The sequence below is a fragment of the Primulina tabacum genome, chromosome 10, assembly GCF_025594145.1.
Source record: "Primulina tabacum isolate GXHZ01 chromosome 10, ASM2559414v2, whole genome shotgun sequence".
Taxonomy (NCBI): Eukaryota; Viridiplantae; Streptophyta; class Magnoliopsida; order Lamiales; family Gesneriaceae; genus Primulina; species Primulina tabacum.
This window is the reverse complement of record NC_134559.1, coordinates 3,740,473-3,757,447: the sequence shown is the minus strand read 5'-3', so window position 1 is coordinate 3,757,447 and position 16,975 is coordinate 3,740,473. Positions and strand designations below refer to the sequence as shown.

Sequence of the window (16,975 nt, the reverse complement as noted above, 5' to 3'; positions counted from 1 at the left end):
TTTAAATTAATAGATCTGAAACACGTTTTTATCCTTAACAATTTGATCTTTTGGCACTGCAACCTCTCCACGCCGGCGTAAACTCTTACCGATCCTTCTCACCAGCAATCGGCACAATTATTTTCTTTGTTACAAGTGAAGGTTATTTTTCAAAAATAAATCATATAGTGGACAACTTGAGATTTTCACAGAATTAAACACCCCAATGTCATGTTTTCTTTTGGTATTTCAAGATCAAGTTCCCATAATGAATGATATCCTAAGTAAGGTCTCATAGTTAAGAGTACGACATATCTCACTCAATCCACGATGCCAAATTCTCAGAGAAACAGAAAGATGAATAAGTTGGCTTCGAGATTTGAAGTCAACCAAATTCAATGGAGGATAGGCGAAAGGGGTTAAGTAGGTAAGGTGTAAGTAGAATACACTCGACATTCGACACAAAAAAGGCATGAAGTTGATCTAATCATAAGCTCATAACCCAAAATATTGAATAACCACACGGTGCACCGATGATACAAAATCAAACTACACATGAATGTTTCTTCAACTCAATTTTCAACTGCTTAAGATTTGAAGCCAATGCGCCGCATCAAATCACTACTGTCGAACTTCAACCTTCTTCTTCTGCCAGAGCCTGTCGAGAGCACTGTCAGCATCACCCTGTCAATCCAAATCCAAGTTAAGACAATCACATAAACACGAAAGCACAACAGAAATTTAAAAACTTGGTACACAACATGGAAGTAAATGTTCCAAGGCACATGCTCAGTAACAAGCTATATCATTATAGTGATGGACAATTTGAGATTTTCATTGATCTAACTCTATCACGCGATGACAGCTACCTTCATTTTTTATTCAAAAACCATCACGGGATGACTACCAAGAAATCAAGGCTTTCTGTGTCACGAGGAGAGGTAACAGCTTTGAGTTGTTCAGCGATTGTGACACTGTGTTGGTTATTTTGATAATATTTTCAATTGGTCAATTGAAAAAGTTTGTTGTGGATAATTCAAAAGTAAACATCAGTATGCAGAAGACTGCTACGAACTAATAAAATACAAATCATGAAGTGTATTTTTCAATTTTCGCAAATTACAAGGTAAATGCAGCGGCTACCAATAGTTGCTATTCCATAAAATATGGTTATAATTTAGGTGAAAATTCCCATGATACTGCAATTAGACAAATATGAACAAATAAGTGGATTATAGCAGTTAGCAGGCCAATAATTCACATGAGAAATGCATGAATCACATGAGGAATGCATGAATATTCATTCACCTGGGCACGGACAAATCCACAGAGAGCAAAGGTTGAGGATTGGCCAGTGTATCGACCGGACTCATCCAAATGCCCAACGTTGATCTGAACCGATGCATGATCCTTGGAAGTAATAAGCCTGTTCGTGGCAGAGCTGCATCACCAAAATCATAAAAACAGTCCAATTTAAGCCGAGCTAGATGACACAAAAAAGAGGTAATCACAGAGTGAATTTACCACTTCCTGGGAATATAAAGATCCATGTTCTGCCCTTCCTCGTTTTGCATCTTGGCTAAATTTTCGAGCACCCAACGAATTCACAAAATGCTAAACTCCTAATACAAAGAACCCCAATTAAATTTAAATACAATACAGAACAAAGCAAAAGATCCATCAGCAGCCAAATCCTTGCAGAAACTTCTTCTATACTAGTAACCGATGGCAAAACAAAAAAATATGAATCTCACACACACAAAAATTGCATCTTTTAAGCTCACTGAATAACTCGTAAAGGTATACCCGTTCCAAATCATTGCTAAAACTTCGTACCATTCACTATAATTTCTCGGTTTCTTCAAATCAACAGGCACATTATGCAACCAATCATCAACACTGACTCACTTAAAGTTCAGAGAATGAAACAAAGAGAAACGAGACAATCAATGAACGTAAATTACACATGAAGAAAAAGTTAGGCACGAAGCCAACCAAATGACATCACCACCGAGAGAAATTAAGAAATACCTGGAAAAATTACAAAGACGGGCGCCGGCAATTATAGACCTGATATATATGCCGGAAAGAAGAAGCAAACCCTAGTATTGATGGGCCAAGCTTATTTGGATCGAGATTTTAGACAGCCCATGTAGAATGGGCCTTTTTCAGTCGTTTTGTTTCGAATAAATGGTTACGAGCAATGCATTATTGTGATTTGTCATTTTCTTAGTAGATCATGGGATATACTCGAGGGATAGGCTGGTATGTAAATGATCTAAACCAAATCAAATAGTAGTAGGCTTGAGCTTGGTTCGTTTAAGATTGTTTGAGGAGCTCGAGCTCGATTCGATCTTCTATTATCAGGCTCGAGTTCGATTTGTATTGAAATTACTAAGCCCGTTTATCATGTTAATCAAGTCTGGCTCGAGCTTGATTCATTAATAGCTCGTTTATCATGCTTAACAAGCTTGACTTGAACTCGGCTCGTTTTCGAGCTTGTAAAGCATAGAATTGAGCTCGATTTTGAGTTTGATTCGAGATTGTTAAAAATTAAATATATATATATATATACTAATTTTAAATCATACATAAAAATATAAATTCATTCATAAATAACTAAAACGACAAAAATAACAAATAAAAAAACATAAACTCATTATATTATTGAACATCCCAAAATAATATATCTAAAATTCAGATAACAAATATTCGTCATATACTGATATCATCGTATAAATAACATTGCAATAACTTTATTCATTTAATACTTCATTCGTTGTGTTCCAAATAAATTTTATTTTTTAATCAATATAAATTCATATATTCAATTTAATATAATATTTTAGGATAATAATTTGTAAAGTTACTCATCGTGTATATGACTTGATGATGTAAATTTTTTGGGGAAAAAAGAATAAGTTGGTGTATTTATATTAATTTATTATGTTTTAAAAAATATTTTAGTATAATGATATGCAAGATAAAAAAAATATAATTGTGACTATGTGGTGTAATTCATCTTTTTTTCATCTATGTTTTGTGTTCAATTCATTCCATTGACATTAGTACTAATATTTTTATTTGTCAACTCAACAAATGAGTCAAGTTCGAGCTTACGAGCCATCTAAACGAGCCGAGCTCGAGCTTACGAGTCACCTAAACAAGCCGAGCTCGAGAGCCTATTATCAAACATGTTTGCGAGCCTATTATCAAACATGTTTGCGAGCTCACGAGCCGATATCCTTAGGCTTGAGCTTGGTTTGATTAAATTTTCGAGCTCGAAATCGAGCTTGAGTTTGGCTTAATATGATTGACAACCAAACTCAAACGAGCTTTTTATCGAGCCGAGCTTCGAATAGCTCGCAAACGGTTTGATTCATTTACATCCCTATGCTAATCCCCGTGTGTAAACCTGAAATTCTCGGAAATTATGTGTGCTACATAGAACTGGATACTAGTGTATCTTTGTGATTATCTCGACAAAAATCTACACATCTTGTTCGATAAACCCACCACGGAAAGAGAGAAGAAAAGAGTGTTTGATTCGACAAAGAAGATCAATCATGTTGATGATGACAAGGTACATGGTTCATTTCAGACGCAGTCGTGGAAGAGGCATGTTCGATCAATATGCTATTCGATAGGTTCAAAATTTACTGCTTTTTTAGATGAATCGTCTCGTATAAAAGCTTGACAAACTGTTCAACTCATGATTTGTAAAATATACTCAACCATTTACTTGAAAATAGTTGTGGATCTTTTAATATTTATTTCTTTCATTTCAATTTTTTAAGGTGTCTCCAACAATTAATGTTGGGCAATTCCATAATTCATCTTAAATTGTTGATCTACATGTGAAGGCCATAACTAGAACACCGATTAAGAAAACTCGACCTTGCCGTCTTTCCAAGTAGGCTCAGGCGAAATGCTTAATACGTTAGCTACTACACTGCACAGATCAATACGCACAACCCAGTATCCATCGTTTACGGATAGGATGAGGTATCTAATCTCATATTAAGAATTTTTTTTTAGCGAAAATATCAATGTGAATCGTTTATTCGGCTTCACATTAAAAGTATATTCTCTTCACACAATTTTTATTTTATTTTATTATTTTCTCAAGAAAATATAACAAAGAGTACCGCCAATCAATACTTAGATGAAGTGATATAAACGTATAGTTTAAAATCCTTTTATATTGTAACTAAAAAGTATATAATTAAAACAAAGTATATGATCATGTTACCCTCACTAACAAATGGGGTAAAATCGTGAAACGAAGACTTGTCGAGGGAACAATTGCAAATAATTCTCATGACTCAAAGCGTCCAGTGGAAGCAGTTTCTCACCGCTTCAATACCCGTCTTTCGGCGCCAATGAGAATCGTGAAATCCATTCAGGCTTCAGCAATCCCTCCAACTCACTGAATTCGCACATCGAAAATGGAGGATTCAAAGGTTTTCAGTGTTCGAATAGTCTCAATAGACTACTACATGACCGCGCCAATTCCAGGAGTTGACATTTCTCAAAGCACGTTCCATGGTAAATTCTTTTTCCCGATTTCCAGTTCTCTGTTTCTCTCTTGGGTTTTGATTTTTTCTCTGAGTACTTACCAGTAACTTGTGGGTTTTTTTTTTAAAATGGGTATACTCAGGTGGGAAGGTGAAGGAGGTCCCTGTGATAAGGATATTCGGTCCGACCCCAGCTGGTCAGAAGACTTGCTTGCATATACATCGAGTATGACGTTTTTTACTGCTTAATTTTCTCAATGGCATGCATATGTAAGTTGTGTTTATGTCACTGGATGCTCACCAGCTTCCGACAAACATGAAGTTCGAGCCCTTTTGGTTTTACTCAGAAAAATCAAAATATGTTAGCATCATAAAGTGATTGTTTCTGCCATAGAAAGTTTGCACTTCTTGATGTTTGGCTTAAACTATCTTTGTTTTTTTCAGGCTTTGCCTTATTTTTACATTCCATGGTCAGATCTTGGCCATATACCCGATGATGAAGGTACCTTATGGTAGGAATTGGTATTATATTCTTGAAACACCATTCTAGTGTTTCACATCATTTTGACGATCTGATTTAAACTGAGTTATCGTGGAGTTTAAGTAGAAATGGTTTCTTCAGCTGTTATTTACCATCTTCATCCTTCAGTTAGCCCAGTAGAGCTGGCATGACTTGTTAAATCGTGACACAGGTAATAATGAGGAAAGGCTTTTTGTGTTGCTCATTGGTCTAGACATGCTGAAGATAGTAATTGTTGGGAAATATATTGTTAGGATTATTTTGTCCGACAGATGATCGAAATGATAAGAATATCATAATTATATGTAAAACAGAGAATTTGTGTTTAATCAGAATTAAGTGTTGTGCCAGATGTTACAACATCTCGAACCACATGCAGCGGAATATTATATTTTGTAACACAAATTCACTTTAAATAAATAGATGGACTAGATTAAATTTGCTCAAGTATAAATACTTGTGCGGTGCCTTATGGCAAAAATTAATCACTAGAAAACCAAACCGTTTACAAAAACTTATCACTAGTGATTAAGACTAAAATCAATTTCCTCAACAAGTTGAGAAAACAAATGCTTTCTAAAACAAACAACCAGAATAAAACTAAAACAAGAAAGCAAAAACGTGTTGCTAAAAAACAGATCCAAGAGAAGCAATCTTCGGCCAACTTCTTCCCAGATGTTGTCCGCAGATGTTCTCAACATTCACAGCAACACTCTATCACACTCTTCACAGCACGTCTCTTGAATAGGTTTTCTCTGAATTCCTGAACGTGCACACGTGAGTGAATATTAACCGAGAGAGGAGAAGCAGCACGAAAATCTCCCACGAAAAACTCCCACGAAAATCACCTTCACGAAAAACTATCTTCACGAAAAACTCTTCCACGAAAAATCTCTTCAACTAAAACTCTCTGAATTTTTCTTCGTCTCTCTCTCTACACTCTTCTCTCTATTCGCCATCTATCACCTCACGTTGATCACCTCTTATGTATAGCTTTCATCTCTCCTAGAGTTTATCTTCCATAAAAAAATCTATAAGATATGGTAAACAAGAATTCTATTAGAAACAAATCAATAATACCATATCATGTAAATCATTATCATAAATATTATATCTAGAAGATATTTATCACAAAGATAATATCTAGAAATGTAAAACCCAATATTCCACATAATCTTATCAATAGGAAATTAAATTCAAGGAAGAAATCATATCACAATAAAATCTTAACATAATTATCTAGAAAGGCAAAACCATAATTAAATATTAAATATCATATCAACAAAGAAAAGATAATATTAGGGAAATAAATCAATAAAATATATCAATTAAAATTAGAAATAAATATTTCCCTTCATATATCATTCCAGTTTGGAAATTGGAACATATAATATATTAATCCCTACTTAGTTCCAACACTGTCAGTGCCACAGGTTGAGAACCCCTTTAATAATGAACGAAGAAACATTGACCTAATTTAGAAGGAACAGACGTTCTAAAGTGAATATGAGGTTCATGGAGAAGAAATGTGGGGAAGCTAAAGAAAGGGTCTCGAGCAAACGATTGAGTTGACATGAATTGTTAAAATTTCAGTTTCATTCCTCTATCACCATATATCTCTTCAGTTTGCATGTTAATATGTCAACAAAAAACAAGAAAAATTATGAACTTCTAGAATAATTACCAAATTTATGACTAGAGTAATTATTGTGTCTCATAGCAGTTCAAAATTCTAGTCCTTGTGATTAGGTCGACACTCTAGGATATTTTTCACTGTGCATATCAATTTTATAGAAAGATTGGTTTTACACTAGGATTTTGAACCTGATCCGTTTTTCTTCCTTTTTTTGAAAACTGAACAGTTGATTCATGCATACATGCTCTATACCTGGGTCTTGATAAGGCTTTAAAGGTATCTCAGATTCAAATAGATTGTCACTTATATGCCGTTTTGCATTAGTAGCAGTTTTCCATCAGATGGCAGCATTCCTTGATCATACTTTGCACGTTGACTTATGTTAGCTCAAAGGAAATACTGGCTCAAAACGTCAGCATGTGCATGGTTGCAATCTTGTTCGAGCGAGGAAGTTTTATGGTTATCATTCTACCGAGGAGCTATTTGTGAAGATTTATCTGTATCCTAACATCATATTTGTGCTTTTAGGCTGGCTTAGATACTGCTTATCACTATTATTTATGGGAAAAGTGCATTTGGTTTTAAAAAATTTATGAGTTTGGTATGAGGGGGCTGGGTTTATAGCTCAACGGAGACTGAGGAATCTACAGATTGTCTCCCAGTTCCAAATATGGAAATTTATTTTTTTTATGGAAATATTAATTTATCTTAATTTCTGAAGTACATATTCAATATTTGGGAACAATGTCATAATATTTTTTTATCCCTCATCCCATTTCATTTTTCTCGTATTCACAGTCAAATGATTTTTCTGCTACCGAATGACTTCCATCACTACTCCATGTCTGATATATATGTATGCCATTAGTTCTTGTATCAGTTATCAAATGTTGGGGGGGTTAACCAATGCAAAAATGAACAACACAATAGCAGCTTTACCCGTTACTGTGGTTGTGCTATAATGTATCGCTGTTGTTTTAATTTACTTTTCCAGATCCTCATACAACTTATGTTTAGATATTTCTTGTCATTGCTCTTTTATTCTTCATGTTGACCAACTTTGTGCTGTTAATTGTCATTTCATCATTTGCTAAGATATAAGCGCAGCAGATTCATTCTATGGGTTACCGTATTTTTGCTTTGTTTCTCTTTGTTTTTGGTATTATTTCCAGTTATACTACTGAGAACCTTGACAAATATTTAAGCTACTACCCACAGGATGTTTCACGGGCTGCAAAGCTTCTTTTGGTAATATTTTAAGCTTCAGCATTTTGTTGTTTCTGAGATTTTCTTTTCTTAAATCATCCAATTTCATCTTGCTTAGAGCAAAAACCCTCAATTTTCTTCATTGGTTGTGTGATATAGGATTTTGAATTGTCATTCGCCATCCATTGTCTCTATGCATTGCTTTCGACTTGTTTACCGCGCAACAAGTTACTCTGTTTTCTCGAAACTATAAGTGGCTATCTGAGAAAAGATTTATTTCAGCTGTTGTGGAGCCTTACAATTTCATGATTGGAAGGTGGATTACCTTTTTTTTTTATGTGTAGGCGGGTGGAGTTATGGATAAGGTTTTACAACCTTATGAGTCACATATACCGTTTCTTCTCCAATTCTTGGTATGTATGTGTTTTTTGTTATACATCCATCCCAGCATCTGTATCAATTTTTCTCATGCATACCGTCATGATTTTCGCTTCTTTCTGTTTTCCTCATTGCCAATTTTGACGAAACACTTCCCTTTGTTTCTCAACTTCGATGTAGTGGTTACTACTTTCCAGTTTCCTTTTATAGACATATTTTTTCACTCTACATGTACTCAAATGTCCTTTGGGATGCAGAACTCTCTGAGAACAATATGCTGAAATCCAAGTTTTTAATGTTTCAGAATCATGCTAGTGTATATGAACCATGTATATCTTTTTACCTTTCTTGCTTATTGTGAAGTCTAAGCACTCATTACTCAAGCTGCATCATGCATTTTAGAGGGTTGGAGACTACTCGAATTTTAGCGGGTTTTCTTTACAAATTTTTTTATGAAACGTTTTCCGAAATTGATGAGAAGATCATAAAAATATATCTGTTTCATTGTTTATGAAACTAGGCTCATAAAAATTGGTCACCCTTTTCCATATTTTCAGATTGACAACAATTTGTATGGAATGAGTCATTTGCATGTTTCAAAGATCAAGTTTCGCCATCCTGTCCCAGATGTTTTCTCTCAACCAAAATCTAATTGCAGTAGTGAGCTGAATGCATTGCCTGAGGACTCCACATTTTTGGCTACGAATTCCCAGGTTGTATCATGATGTTCTTTGTTTTGGAATTTTAAGATGAATTTCTTGTGCATAGGACTTATATGGAAGTGATACTATTTAAATTTCTTATTTAGGCAGATGTAGACGATGGCATGTGTTCGATTTTTCCTTTGCGGACATCTTCTACAGTTCCAAATTGTCAGATCATGAAAAATGCCCATCAGTCTTATTCTTCAGCAAATGAAGATATTCGATTCTTCAGGCGGCAGAGTACCTCTGAGCTGGAAGGAGATGCTGTAATAGATGGTTTGTTGGGTTTTACAATTTCTGATGATCGATCTTGTGATTGCTCGGGTTTGATCCACACAGTCTAACCATGCATTATTTTCAGAGATAACGAACCAGCAATTTTTATCGTATGCACGTCTTTCTCAAGCTCATTCTGATGTGAAAATGGTTCAGTCACTAATACCAATTTGGGAGGTTATCTTTTATTTCACTCGTTGAATACATACCTTAAATAATTGGTCATACCCATGACTAGCTATGCCTTTCATTTGTTTTAGGAAGAATTAGAGAGGACTGAAGTACCTGAGTTCATGCCTCCTAATTCTGAGAAACCACTTCCACAAGATGTATTGAAGACTCTGTCATGTGGTATCGATTTTGAAATATTTATGGAAGCGAATGACGATGAAGGAAGCGAGCCACCTTTGACTCCAACATCAATAAAATATTCAACAGATTGCAGAAATTTGGTTGAACATGGACTCGAGAACTTTGAGGGTTGCAGCAATCTGTCTTCCAAATATTTGGAAAAAAGTGACAACGTTGGATCATCATCTTTTTTAGATTCATCATCAGAAGCTGTTTATGAAGACAAAACTTGTGCATCCGACGCAATTGATAAACCACGGATATCTTACTCTTTGGGGCAATTGAGTGAAAAGGTAATGCTTTAAGTCTTATGGTTTCACTACCCAAATCTACCTCTACCAAATCCCAATAGAGATAGAGGAACATAGCTGGATAATTTGGGTTGGTGTGAAAGTGAGCGAGAGATGGAGAGAGGAAAAGATTATTAGGTATGATATGCCTCATTTTTGTTTGTTTTGGGGAAATGTTTGGAGTTTTGATTTTGAGGAAATAAGATGTATGTATGGTATTATTATAGAGAAATAGAACTGTTGGCGTAAATGTCAAATTTTGTCAGAAATTCTCTGTTAGTGATATCACATTATTGTTAGTGTTCAAATATTATAAAATAATTTAGTTTTCTGGAAAATGAAGAAAAATTGGATTAACAGTAATAATTATATTATAGATGAAAAATAATGTAGGGGAGCCATAAAAACGAGGAAAAATATATTTTTCAGGAAGAGAATGTACATGAGATTTCAACACTTGTTTTTTTAGGGGGGATGGGAAGACAATCAAATTAAGGGTGCTCATATTTCCATGTGGCATAATAAACCAGTTCTCATGTGGGTCTCTCTCATTAATTTTTGCCCATGTTTATGTGATGAAGTTGTAAAAAATCTCGTGGTTACTTTATGGCTTTTCTTTATTTATCCTACTTCCTTGGGCTGCCATAATTTAAATTGTAATTTTTGTGAACGCCACATCAGGCCTCAGATGAAGATGCCTTGAGGCTTTTAAAGTGGCTTGCATCTTCTCAAGCTGCTGAAGATATCAACTCTGATGACGAACTTGCTTGTGAAACAATATTGAGTCCCTTGATACCTGTGAAAACCATTGACAAGGTGTTAGAGAAAGCCAATGTGGAGTACGAGAGTGAATCCCAGCAAGAGTGTCAGGACATTCTTGATTCTGTTGATATGCTTGATTTTGAAGAATTGAACTGCAGAGCTTCTGACCGCATCAACAACAATCATTCTAGCGAACCATTGTCAAATAAAATTATTCCTCAAGTCGATGGCTCTAGTGATGACCTCCAGTCAACTCCACAGTTCAATGAGTCACTCAAATTAGACACTGATGGACGAAATTCATCTCAGGAAGTGAAACCACGGACTGAGATAGATTCACGAAGTCCGAAGCTCGGTAAGAAAAGGCCTCGGTGGGGTTCTTTGCCTGTTTCTAGTCAAAATGCGGGTAATGTTTCATTTCCTAAAACATTCAACACATTGGGTGGATGCGACAATGAGAATGTAGAAGGTTTTGGTACTGCTGGGTGTGGTAATGAAGCAGAAAGATTTCCTTTTGTAGTAAAGGTTGATGAGAAGAAGGATGCTGGTTACACGGAGCAAGCTAGCTCGATAACTGCATGCTCTACGCGTGAGTTGATGAGGAAAAAGCGATCCCAACGAACTGAACTATCTGAATCGAGGAGTCCTATTCAAGATCAAGACAACTTTTGTCAGCCGATGCATAGATCCCCAGTTACTTTTGAGAGGTCAAAATTTCATGGAATGAGGATACAATCTACTGATAAGGTTTCTAGTGAAGTAAAACCCATTAAACGTTCTTCTTTTGGTAATTTGCCACTTTGCTGTGGCACTAGCATAGTGCCAGGAAATACACCGAAAATTGGGAGTCAAGTTTCTGTTATTCAACTTGACTGTGATGATAACAATTGTTGTGAACATATGAAAAGCTCTCAGAATTGTGATGGGAGCCTTTATGTTAGTTCTTGTATACTTGAGCAACCTCGCTTTAAAAACAGTAATATCGATGTCCAAGATTCTAGTTGTCTGGATTTGCTTCAAACAGATGCTTTTGGTTCATGTGCAGCGGCCGTTTCAGCTGCAAGTGACTTTATATCCAAAAATGAATGCCCGACTGAAAATGATCAGCTAATTGCTTATCACAAGGTACCTGAGAATCCAGTTGAGGATTTGGAAGACATGACAGGTAAAACAACAAATACGCAGTGTAAAAATTCACTGTATCAAGAAAGCAAATCTGGTTTCTCCATGCCTAACTGTTCGATATCAGATAATGGAAATAAGGAAGCCGAATCTGTAGAACTCGTTAGTATGGTTTTCTCCAAGAAACCTCCATCAATGGAGTGGACTAAAGAGCCAGGTGGTGAAGCCCCAGGACCTACGGATGGATACTGTAATGAAGTACCGGTTGTTCAGGGTAGATCTATAGAGGATTGTCTTCCCTTTTTTGTAAGGAATTTCCCAGAAGAAAAAGAACTACCCCCAAGAAATTATGATTATGTTAATCACCATGAATCAGTAATGGGTGTTCCCATTCTTTATCAAAATGATGGATCACATTTGTTCATGCTTACATCTGCCATACCACCCCCATCTACGGAATCCGTTGATAGATGGCTGTCATCAAATGTCTCTGATATTATGGGGCAAAAGTCAGATGCACAATCACTGATTCTCCTATTGTCTGATGGATCATCTGGTGATGTGATTAACTCACTTGGTTCTCAGGCTGATGTTAGTAATTCACCTACACAGATACCTGTTTCTTTGTCCAGGGAAAAGCCTAGTTTGGATAAAGTACATGAGCATAATCAAGAATCCTGCGGCATGGAAGTTAAAGAGACTCAGAAAAAGCCAGTGCCTGGCTCCAGGCAAGATCCCTCTCAGATATCGGGCCCTGATAGAAAAATGAAGCTAACTCCACTTAGTCAGATTGGTTTTCGTGATCCAGCAAGTGTTGGTGGAGGGCAGCAGCTAACATTGCTGAGTGTAGAAATTCAGGCTGAATCTAGAGGGGATTTGAGACCTGATCCTCGTTTTGATGCCATAAATGTCATTGCTCTTGTCTTTCAAGAGGATGACGAGTCTACTCTTGATGTTCACGTGCTTCTGCGTTGTGATCATGCATCTGTTGTTAAGGACCTGAATGCAATTTTCGGGTGTCAGGTACTTGTATTTTCTGAAGAATTACATTTGTTCAGCCATTTTTCAAAGTTAATTGATTCTGTCGATCCCGATGTTATAATGGGCTGGGATGTTCAAAGTGGTTCCCTAGGATTTTTGGCTGAAAGGGCTGGATATCTTGGCCTTGGTTTATTGAATAACATATCGCGGGCTCCATCTGAAACCAATGAAGCTTTGTCAGAGTTTGACACTTCTGAAAATAATATGGTGAAGGAGATGTTTTCTGAATCTGAAGCTGGGGAGGCTGTCAATCTTGAGAATTTGATTGAGGACGAGTGGGGCAGAACGCATGCCAGTGGTGTTCATGTAGGTGGTAGAATTGTCCTGAATATTTGGAGACTTATGAGGAATGAAGTTAAACTTAACATTTACACAGTTGAAGCTGTAGCTGAAACAGTATTGAGGCGAAAAATCCCATCTATACATTGGAAGGTACTCACCAAATGGTTTTCAAGTGGTCCTGGACGTGCTAGATATCGATCTGTTGATTATATCTTACAGAGAGCAAAATTGAATTTGCAGATTATGAATCAGCTTGATGTGATAAACCGGACATCAGAACTAGCTCGAGTATTTGGCATCGATTTTTTCTCTGTTTTATCGCGAGGTTCACAGTATCGTGTTGAATCAATGTTTCTGCGACTGGCACATACCCAGAACTATCTTGCAATTTCACCTGGAAATCAACAGGTTGCCAATCAACCTGCAATGGAATGCTTACCTCTTGTCATGGAACCAGAATCTAGTTTTTATGCAGATCCAGTTATTGTTTTGGATTTTCAGTCCCTTTATCCATCCATGGTCATTGCTTATAACCTTTGTTTCTGTACTTGCCTTGGAAAGATTACACCTCCAAAGGAAAATTGCTTAGGAGTCAGTTCATATTCAGCAGATAAACAAACTTTACACAATTTGAGACTGGAGTTACTAGTTACTCCCAATGGAGTTCTCTATGTGTCTTCCAAAGTTCGGAAAGGAATTATACCTCGCCTATTGGAGGAGATATTATCCACTAGAATTATGGTGAAACAAGCGATGAAAAAGTTGTCTCCATCACAGAAAGTTCTTGGCCGGATATTTAATGCCCGACAGCTTGCTTTGAAGCTGATAGCAAATGTTACTTATGGCTATACTGCTGCAGGATTTAGCGGGCGCATGCCATGCGCTGAGCTTGCTGACAGTATTGTGCAGTGTGGCCGGAGAACGCTGGAGACTGCAATTTCATTTGTAAATTCAAATGAAAAATGGAAAGCTAGAGTTGTTTATGGTGACACAGATAGGTAAATCTTGTTTCAATCAACTATTGAAAAACTTTTAAAAGTTATAGTTTGCAAAAACACAATTGCTCGGGAAGCATGATGGCCACATCATAATGCATGTTATGAAATAATCTAGACTGCGTATTACCATACATTGCTTATGGTGGAACTATCATTTTCACAAGCATCCTAATGTACAAATAACTCTTTAGTTGGGATTTTTTTCTTTTTTCTCTCTTTTACCGTGCTTTGTATCTCATCTAACAGTAAAATGGTGGCAGGATAGATGGGAAATGTTTTTGTTAAGTAGATTGGCTTGTTTTTCAAGTTTATTATTTATAATTAGAGTGTTTATTTTGTTTGCATGTTTATTATCTATTTTCTTGGTTTAAGTGGCAATTAATTTGTTCTATATTTTTCATTATTTTTTTGTTACTTTTGTGCCGCAGCATGTTTGTACTTCTTAAAGGGAGGTCTCTCAAAGAAGCTTTTACAATTGGACGAGAAATTGCATCTGCAATAACTGAAATGAATCCAAATCCTGTCACTTTAAAAATGGAAAAGGTTTACTACCCATGCTTCCTCCTCACAAAGAAGCGGTATGTTGGGTATAGTTACGAGAGTCCTGATCAGAGCAACCCCGTTTTTGATGCTAAGGGCATTGAGACTGTGAGGAGAGATACATGTGCTGCTGTTTCTAAAACTATGGAGCAGTCATTAAGGATATATTTCGAATATCAGAATATTGATGAGGTATAAGCATCAGAAGTATGCTCTCTCATCTTCCTCTAATTGCTCGTTTGAATTTCAGAAAATTAAAATATGCTGCATTAAGATAGTAGGACTGATACAAGAGGTGGATGTACACTTGCGTACCAAATATTTCATCATATGAGCTATTGACTAGAGGAGCGGGAAGGCAACAATTCCATTATAGGAAAGCCATTTTAATCCATATCTAGGACATTAGAATTTAAATTTTGTAAAAGAGAGAACAATTTTGTCTACTAAGGAACTCCACCATATATTTTACCTGATTTATTCAAAATTTGTTTACTTAGGAATACTGCCATATAATTTTCCTGATTTTTAAAGAAAAATTTATTTCCTCAAAATGGCACTTACAAATAGTTGCCTAGCCAAAAATCCGTGTCCAAAATCCTTTACCGATGTTGTGATAATGGGATAAGTGGTAATTCATTTCCTCTGGAGAGGGGCTTGTCTTCTGTACTTTGGGACCAGCAGTGGTCCGTTTCCTCAAAGCGGCACTTGCAAGTTATGGCATGCCTTCAAACTGGTGTGATAGATATAGAGCACATTGGTGTGATAGATCTGTGTGGTACTAAAATGTATGAATTTTGAATTTCCTCAAAGAACATGTTTTTATCATATAGCTCAAGTTGCAAGTCAATATAGAGCACATTGGTGTGATAGATCTGTGTGGTATTAAATGTATGAATTTTGATTGATTTCCTTGTTTTTTTTCTCTGTTTTGCGTTCTCCTTTCACAGGTCCAATCATATCTACAGCGTCAGTGGACTAGGATCCTATCTGGTCGAGTTTCTGTTCAGGATTTTGTGTTTGCAAAGGAAGTTCGTTTGGGTACTTACAGCATACGTGCTTCTTCACTTCCTCCAGCTGCAATCGTAGCCACTAAAGCAATGAAAGTTGACCCCCGGGCAGAGCCTCGATATGCTGAGAGAATACCTTATGTAGTAGTTCACGGTGAACCCGGGGCTCGTTTGGTGGACATGGTAGTGGATCCCCTTGAAGTTCTGGCTCTGAACTCCCCTTACAGATTAAACGACATTTATTACATCAGGAAACAGATAATCCCAGCATTACAGCGAGTTTTTGGGCTGCTCGGGGCTGATCTCAACCATTGGTTTCTTGACATGCCTCGACCATCACGTGAAGCTTTTGGAAAACGCTGTTCTCTTGGCCTGAATCCACAGAGAAAAAGAATTGATTACTACTACACATCAAGGCATTGCATTGTCTGTGGTGAACTAGTTCAGGCTTCGTCCCATCTGTGTCCCGAATGTCTTAAGAATGAAACCACTGTTGCCATAGCTTTGATTGGAAGAACTTCAAAATTAGAAAAGGATATCCAACACCTTACTGCTGTAAGTGCTACATACGTAAAAATCTACTCATGCACAGGTTTTCTAGGGACACCCTTACCTATCAGGGTGGACCTGACGAGGGAAGAGTCGTCTGCTTGAAAACTGAAAGCCGTCCTGTTTTTTTATGTTGATTGTTTTTATGTCGTGTTTTATGTGTATTTTTTTCGTTGGAATGCAGATATGTCGCCATTGTGGTGGTGGGGATTGGCGTGTGGAAAGTGGAGTCAAGTGTATTTCACTTGCCTGTTCGGTTTTCTACGAGAGGAGAAAAGTCCAGAAAGAATTACAGTCACTATCTGAAGTCGCTACAAGAGCTGGTTACTATCCCAAGTGTATGGTCGAATGGTTCTAAGTGGTATGTACAGTGTAGTTCATTGGAATAAGTAGGAGGTGATCATTCTTTGAGGAAAAAAAAGTTGTTTGTATATAAATTAATGGAGAAATGAAGCAGATATTATCTGATTCATTTATTATGTTATTTAAACTTTTATATTATAACAATAATTTAATCAATGATTGATTAATTTCAAACATAAATCACGAAAACTCATAAGGAATTACAATAAACCAAAATTATTTCAATCATTTTTTTTATATATATGTACATGATGTTGTAAATATGACATTTTTAATTTTATATCTTCTGTTGAATCAATTATGATTATATAATTATGTTTCGACGGTTAATTTTTAGTCTTTCTTATCAAAATCATATAACTAGATGATTAATATAATTGTTAAAAATTTATAATTACAATGTCACGTAGGTTTACAAGAGATTTTTTTAACCATGTAGTTATAAATATCT

General features: G+C 36.2%; 2 protein-coding genes across 8 annotated transcripts; one reads left to right on the top strand and one right to left on the bottom strand.

Moving 5' to 3' along the window:
• Nucleotides 1-414: 414 nt before the first annotated feature.
• On the bottom strand, nucleotides 415-2,034 carry LOC142506137 (small ribosomal subunit protein eS21y-like). 3 transcript variants are annotated; one of them, XM_075619292.1, is made up of 4 exons: nucleotides 2,011-2,034; nucleotides 1,504-1,601; nucleotides 1,288-1,420; nucleotides 415-663 (listed from the first exon to the last, which is right to left on the bottom strand). In XM_075619292.1, exons 2-4 carry the CDS (start codon nucleotides 1,551-1,553, stop codon nucleotides 601-603), a joined length of 246 nt encoding a protein of 81 aa, XP_075475407.1. In that variant the 5' UTR covers nucleotides 1,554-1,601; nucleotides 2,011-2,034; the 3' UTR covers nucleotides 415-600. The 3 variants fall into 3 exon arrangements, with proteins under 3 accessions (XP_075475407.1, XP_075475406.1, XP_075475405.1); XM_075619291.1 differs by lacking the exon at nucleotides 2,011-2,034 and adding an exon at nucleotides 1,816-1,952; XM_075619290.1 differs by lacking the exon at nucleotides 2,011-2,034 and adding an exon at nucleotides 1,786-1,932.
• A 2,252-nt stretch (nucleotides 2,035-4,286) lies between these two features.
• Nucleotides 4,287-16,617, top strand: LOC142506042 (DNA polymerase zeta catalytic subunit). 5 transcript variants are annotated; one of them, XM_075619175.1, is made up of 15 exons: nucleotides 4,287-4,527; nucleotides 4,640-4,722; nucleotides 4,941-4,998; nucleotides 6,879-6,928; nucleotides 7,039-7,151; nucleotides 7,858-7,900; nucleotides 8,203-8,271; nucleotides 8,794-8,949; nucleotides 9,045-9,216; nucleotides 9,302-9,393; nucleotides 9,477-9,860; nucleotides 10,539-14,062; nucleotides 14,491-14,794; nucleotides 15,553-16,167; nucleotides 16,346-16,617. In XM_075619175.1, exons 1-15 carry the CDS (start codon nucleotides 4,428-4,430, stop codon nucleotides 16,517-16,519), a joined length of 5,937 nt encoding a protein of 1,978 aa, XP_075475290.1. In that variant the 5' UTR covers nucleotides 4,287-4,427; the 3' UTR covers nucleotides 16,520-16,617. The 5 variants fall into 5 exon arrangements, with proteins under 5 accessions (XP_075475290.1, XP_075475291.1, XP_075475292.1 ...); XM_075619176.1 differs by lacking the exon at nucleotides 4,287-4,527 and having other exon boundaries at nucleotides 4,639-4,722; nucleotides 4,941-5,008; XM_075619177.1 differs by lacking the exons at nucleotides 4,287-4,527; nucleotides 6,879-6,928 and having other exon boundaries at nucleotides 4,639-4,722.
• The last annotated feature ends 358 nt before the right edge of the window (nucleotides 16,618-16,975 follow it).

Bases quoted from the DNA above. Each gene is read 5' to 3' on its own strand.
- LOC142506137 (XM_075619292.1), bottom strand. From the start codon at position 1,553: ATGCAAAACGAGGAAGGGCAGAACATGGATCTTTATATTCCCAGGAAG. The intron at 1,421-1,503 runs GTAAATTCACTC...TTGGTGATGCAG, and splicing joins CTTTATATTCCCAGGAAGTG to CTCTGCCACGAACAGGCTTA. The intron at 664-1,287 runs GTGAATGAATAT...TTGGATTGACAG, and splicing joins GTGGATTTGTCCGTGCCCAG to GGTGATGCTGACAGTGCTCT.
- LOC142506042 (XM_075619175.1), top strand. From the start codon at position 4,428: ATGGAGGATTCAAAGGTTTTCAGTGTTCGAATAGTCTCAATAGACTAC. The intron at 6,929-7,038 runs GTATCTCAGATT...GACTTATGTTAG, and splicing joins GTCTTGATAAGGCTTTAAAG to CTCAAAGGAAATACTGGCTC. The intron at 7,152-7,857 runs GTATCCTAACAT...CAAATATTTAAG, and splicing joins CTATTTGTGAAGATTTATCT to CTACTACCCACAGGATGTTT.